This window comes from Vombatus ursinus, unplaced genomic scaffold, assembly GCF_900497805.2.
Source record: "Vombatus ursinus unplaced genomic scaffold, bare-nosed wombat genome assembly UNPS02014786.1, whole genome shotgun sequence".
NCBI classification, from domain to species: Eukaryota; Metazoa; Chordata; class Mammalia; order Diprotodontia; family Vombatidae; genus Vombatus; species Vombatus ursinus.
In genome coordinates, this window is record NW_020954564.1 from 29,452,208 (window position 1) to 29,458,681 (window position 6,474).

Sequence of the window (6,474 nt, forward strand, 5' to 3'; positions counted from 1 at the left end):
GATAGATAGATAGATAGATAGATAGATAGATAGATAGATAGATAGATGGATATAGATAGATAGGTAGATAGAGGGCACATTGTGAGTTGAAGATGAAGGGGTCATATCTGGAGAATAAAATTAAAGGGTGAGAGGATTATACTAGGAGAAAGGGAAAGGTAGAACGGGGCAAATTATCTCACAAAAAAAAAAAAACAGAAAAGAAAAGGCTCTTACAGTGGAGGAGAACCTGGGGAAGGTGAGAGGAAATGAGTGAATCTTATTCTCATAGGATTTGACTTAAGGAGGGTATAACATACACACTGAAATGGGTATGGAAATCTGTCTTACACTACAGGAAAATAGGAGGGGAAGGGGACAAGAGAGTAGGGGGATGATAGAGAGGAGGGCAGATTGGGAAAGGGGGTAATCAGAAGCAAATACTTCTGAGGAGGGACAGGGTCAAAAGAAAGAATAGAATAAATGGGGGGGCAGGATAAGATTAAGGGAAATAGAGTTAGTTTTTCACAACATGTCTACTATGGAAGTGTTTTGCATAACTGCACAAGTATAGCCTACATTGAGTTGCTTGCCTTTTCAATGAGGGTGGGTGGGGAGGGAGGAAGTGAGAAAATTTGGAACCCAAAGTTTAAAAAAACACATGTTTAAAAAAATATATTTTCACATGCAACTGGGAAATAAGAAATACAGGAAATGGGGTATAGAAATCTATCCTGCCCTACAGGAAAACAGAAGGGAAAGGTGGGGAGAGATAGCAGGGAAAGCAGACTAGGGGAAGGGGTATTCAGAATGTATGCCATCTTGGGGTGGGGCAAGGGACAAGATGGGGTGAAAATTTGGAACTCAAAATCTTGTGGAAGTAAATGTTGAAAACGAAAAATAAAAAAAAATAAATTAAAAAAAAAAGAGATGTACTTCCATGAAAGATAGTTGGCAGGTGCCTCTGTGCAGAAAATTAAGGGGGTCTACAAAAAAAAAAGAAAAACAACTAACCTGGAAAATAGATCCAGGAGAGATAATTTTAAAATTATTGGACTATCTGAAAGCCACGATCAAACAAAGAGCCTAGACATAATCTTTCAAGAAATTATCAAGGAAAACTGCCCTGATATTCAAGAACCAGAGGGTAAAGTAGAAATGGAAAGAATCCACTAATCACCTCCTGAAAGAAATCCCTAAAGAAAAACTCCTAGGAACATTGTAACCAAATCCCAGAGTTCCCAGGTCAAGGAGAAAATATTGCAAGCATCCAGAAAGAAACAATTCAAGTATTATGGAAACACAATCAGGATAACACAGGTTTTATCAGTTTTTACATTAAGGGATCACAGGGCTTGGAATATGATATTCCAGAGGGCAAAGGAGGTAGGATTACAACCATGAATCACCTACCCAGCAAAACTGAGTATAATCCTTCAGGGGAAAAAATGGACATTCAGCGAAGTAGAGGACTTTCAAGCATTCTTGTTGAAAAGACCAGAGCTGAATGGAAAATTTGACTTTCAAATACAGGACTCAAGTGAAACATGAAGAGGTAGACAGGAAAGAGAAATCATAAGAGACTTATTAAGGTTGAACTGTTTACATTCCTGCATGGAAAGATGATATTTGTAACTCATGAGACCTTTGTTAGTATTAAGGTAGTTGGAGGGGAAAAAATTATATATATAAATAAATATATATATATATATGTATATATGTATATAGATAGATAGAGGGCGCAAGGTAAAGTGAAGATGAAAGGGTGATATCTGGAGAATAAAATTAAGGGGTGAGAGAGGATTATACTGAAAAAAGAGAAAGGGAGAGGTAGAATGGGGTAAACTATCTCACATAAAACAGACAAGAAAAGACTTTTACAGTAGAGGGGAAATGGGAGAAGGTGAGAGGGAATGAGTGAATCTTATTCTCATTGGATTTGGCTTAAGGAGGGAATAATACACACACTCAATTGGGTATGGAAATCTATCTTACCCTATAGGAAAATGGGGTGAGGGGGAAGGGGACAAGAAAGCAGGGGGATGATAGAGGGGAGGGCAGATTGGGGGAAGGGGTAATCAGAATCAAACACTTCTGAGGAGGGACAGGGTTAAAAGAGAGAATAGAATAACTGGGGGGCAGGATAGGATGAAGTGAAATATAGTTAGTTTTTCACAACATGAGTATTATGGAAGTGTTTTGCATAACTACACGTGTATAAACTTTATTGAGTTGCTTGCCTTTTCAATGAGGGCGGGGGGGAGAGAAGGGAGAGAATTTGTAACCCAAAGTTTCAAAAACACATGTTAAAAAATATCGTTTTCACATGCAACTGGGAAATAAGATATACAGGAAATGGGTATAGAAATCTATTGTGCCCTACAGGAAAATAGAAGGGGAAGGGGATAAAAGAAGGGGGGGAAAGACAGAAGGGAGGGCAGATTAAGGGAAGGAGTATTCAGAATTCATGCCATCTTGGGGTGGGGGAGGGGTGAGGTGGGGAGAAAATTTGGAACTCAAAATCTTGTGGAGGTGAATGTTGAAAACTAAAAATAAATAACTTTAAAAAAAAAATCCTGATTACCCTGTTCCACAGCATACTCATTTCCAGTGACCACTCCTCTGCCCCACTTCAAACATACAGATAGTCATTTCTTGGATCTTGCCATCATGCACAAATCAACCATCTCCTTGTTCAAGAACTCTGAAATTCCATTATCTGGTAACAGTCTATTGGCTTTCCACCTCCCCCTCTACCTTTCCATACCATACCCTACTTCTCATCCACTTCATGACCTCCAATCCCTTGACCACCCAGTTCTCTCCCAGACCATCACCCCTGCATTAGCCATTTTCCCCTCCATGACCTCTTGGTAAATCAAGGCAACACCACATTGTCCTCTTCTCTTGAGTCCCTTGTCCCTTTATCATATCACTAATCATGCCCTGCCATGCCTCAGCCCTGGATCACTCCTAGTATCTGCTGACTTATTCCTATACATAAGCTGCTGAATGAAGGAGAAAATCATGCAACCATTCTGATTGGATCCACTACAAATTTATGTTACATAAACTCAACTGGGCCTATGTTGCTGCTAGGCATTCCTTCTACACTTCCCTTTATCAACTCACTATCACACTATCCACAGCAATTTTTCCAAACCTTTTCTTTGCTCCTCAGATTTGCCATGGCTATTACTCTCAGTTAAGATTCTTGCCTCAAATTTTACTGAAAATAATTGAGGCCATTTGCCAAGCATACCTCCTGCTCATCTCATATCACCCCAATCCTTCACCCCAATTTTACATAAAGAGGAGGCCCTACTCCTTGCCAAAGCAAACCTCTCTTCCTGCATAAACAATCTCATTCCATCCTATCTGCTCCAGCTGATTGCTCCCCCTGTCATCCCCTACTCTCTCATTTATCTTTAATCTCTGTCTACAGGCTCCTTCTCTACTGCTTACAAACATTCCCATGTCTCCCCCATCCTCAAAAACCCCTCAATTCATCCTTCCATCCCTCCTATTGTCCTATATTCCTTCTGCCTTTTGTGGTAAAACTCCTTGAAAAGACCATCTATAATAGCTGCCTCTACTTATTCTCCTCTTGACTCTCTACAATATCACTTCCAATGTTATTATTCAACCAAAACTACTCTCTCCAGAGTTACCAGATCTCCAGAGTTACCAGATCATTAGTATCTTAAATCCAATGGCCTTTTCTCAGTCCTCATCCTTCTTGATCTCTCTGTAGCCTCTGATACTATTGATCACACTCTTATCCTTGATACTCTCTTTTTCTCCACGGTTTTCAGGACACCACTATCTCCTGGCTGTACTCCTACCTATCTGGCCACTCCTCAGTTTTCTTTACTGGGTCTTTACCCACCCACTAACCTTGGGTGTACCATAGGGTTCTATCCTGGGCCCTCTTCTCTTCTTCCTTTATACTACTTCACTTGGTGATCTTATTAGCTCCCACGGATTTAGTTATCATCTCTATTCTGACAATTCTCAATTTATCCAGCCTTAAGCTTTCTGCTGACCTCCAGCTTGCATCTCCAACTGCTTTTCAGATACCTTGAACTGGACGTCCAGTAGACAACTTAAACTCAACATGTCCAAAACAGACATTCCAAAATGGAATAATAATATGTATATCAAATAACTCATTATCTTTCCCCCTACTTCTCTATTATTGTCAAGGGTACCACTTTCCTCTCAGTCTCTCAGGATCACAACCTATATGTCATCCTCCCTTACTCACTATCTCTCACCACCACCACCCCCATCCCATCTGTTTCCAAGGCCCATTGATTTCATCTTTGAAACACCTCTTGAACATATTCCCTTCTATTCTCTGACACTGATACCACTCGGGTGCAGGCCCTTCTCTCCTCATGCCTAGACTACTGCAATAGCTTACTGATGGGTCTACCTTCTTCAAGGCTCTCCCCAGTCAAATCCATTCTTCATTCAGTCATCAAAGGGATTTTCCTAAAGTGCAGATCTTACCATGTTCTGCACCCTTCCCCACACTCTCAAAAAACTCCGGTGGCTTCCTATCATCTCCAGGATCAAATACAAAATTTTTTATTTGCCATTTATAGCACTTTATAACCTACCCTTCGTAACTCCCCATCTTTCCAGTCTTCTTGTAGTTTATACTCTCCTCCCACCAAATACTCTTCAATCCAGTGACCATGGCCTCCTTTCTGTTCCCCAAACAAGAGGACACTCCATCTCTTGGTTCTGGGCATTTTCTCTGGTTGTCTTCCATGCCTGGGATGCTCCTCCTCCCCATCTCTACTCACTGGCTTTTCTGGCTTCCTTTAAGTCCCAGATAAAATTCCATCTTCTACAGGAAGCCTTTCCCAATTCCGTTTAATTGTAGGGCCTTCTCTGTTGATTATTTCCTAATTATCTTGAGTATAACTTGTTTTTATGTAGTTGTTTTCATGTTGTCTTCCACTTTAGATTGTGAGCTCCTTGAGAGCAAGGATAATCCTTGTCTTTCATTGTGTCCCCAGAGCTTAGCACAGCACCTGACACACAGGAATTTAATAAACGCTTATTGACTGGCTGAAAAGTATGTGGATGACTCAGCATACCCATCTGTCCTGGAGCAGAGTTTCTGTTCAAAGCTCTAATTGTTCTGGTAGGGAATTCAGAATGCTATGATAACACAGGAAAGGCAATACTATTCACACTATCAGAATTCCCCTTAGATTGTGGACAGAGACAGGATTCAACAGATCTAGCTTTGACACCAATTAGCAGGGCAAGTCACTTAACCACCTTAACCTTAACCTGTCAATATGGGCCTTTATTTTTTATCTACAAAAGTGGGGACAATAATATTTGCCTTTCCTACCTCACAGTTATTATGAGGAAAGTGGACGGCCCTTGGATCCTTTGTAAACCTTAAAACACTGTGGAAATGCCACCATTATGCTAGAGGTAGAAGAAAGACCTGAAGAAGCTGATTCATAGCTTCCTCTTCTAGTCACTTTCTTTTATCCAGAATGGTGCCATGGATGGAGCTCAGGCTAGAGTCAGGAAGACCTGATTTGAAATCTAGCCTCAGACACTTTCTAGTTATGTGACCCTGGGCAAGTCATTTAACCTCTGTCTGCCACAGTTTACTCAACTGTACAATGGGGATAATAATAGCCCTACTTTACTGGGTGTTTGTGAGGTCTCAAACAAGATGATATTTGTAAAGTGTTAGCACAGGGTCTGGCACATAGTAAGTACTTAATAAATGCTTGTTCCCTCCCTCTTTCCTTCCCATGGACTTCTAAAAAAGGGGGAAGGAAGGGGAAAGAAAACTGTTGGGCTACACATGTACCCACCCACTTATTGCTGGTTCGACATCCTGCTCAAGTCAGGAAACTCCAACTACCATGATTGGGGATGCTGCTTCTCAAAGCAGCAGACCCAGGATAGTCCCTGCCTAATCCTCTGGTTCCAGGAGCAGTTGTAGGAAAAACCCCCAAGAGAGTTTCTGATTAATGTCATCAGCTCCTACAAGTATTAGGCATGTTAATAAAAGTAACTTGCTCTCCTGCTGAGCTGTGGGCAGTGGGCTTACTTTGCATAGGGCCTTAAAGGGATCATTGTTCCAAAACTGGGGTCATATCTCTCCACAAAGGATCTATGCTGACCCCTTCTGTACAAGTCAGAGATAAAGTAAGGACTTTCACCTACCATGGTGAGTGTTGCCGGGCACTCTGGTTCTTAACCTCAGTGAAGCTTGACCCTGAAATGAAAACAAATATACACCAGTTCAGGGTGAGTTCTTTTAACATTATGTAATTAGAACTATCATGAAAATTGTTTTCTTGCAGTACTCCCAAAGCAGTTCCCAGTGCCCCCAAATAATCTGACAACCCATTCTGTGTACCAGATCCCCTTGACCATCTACAAAAGCCACCCGTTCCATGTATCCTTCCAAAGTTAAATAGAAGAAAAGTGTAGAAGTTATCTCTCCAC

The 6,474-nt window shown here is 41.1% G+C and overlaps 1 protein-coding gene across 1 annotated transcript in view; it reads right to left on the minus strand.

The window, feature by feature from the left end:
- ABCC12 (ATP binding cassette subfamily C member 12) overlaps positions 1–6,192 on the minus strand; it is an 87,675-nt gene extending 81,483 nt beyond the window's left edge. The window contains 1 exon segment of the mRNA XM_027868013.1: positions 6,074–6,192. Coding sequence (XP_027723814.1) covers positions 6,074–6,192 — 119 coding nt within the window.
- Positions 6,193–6,474: the final 282 nt, after the last annotated feature.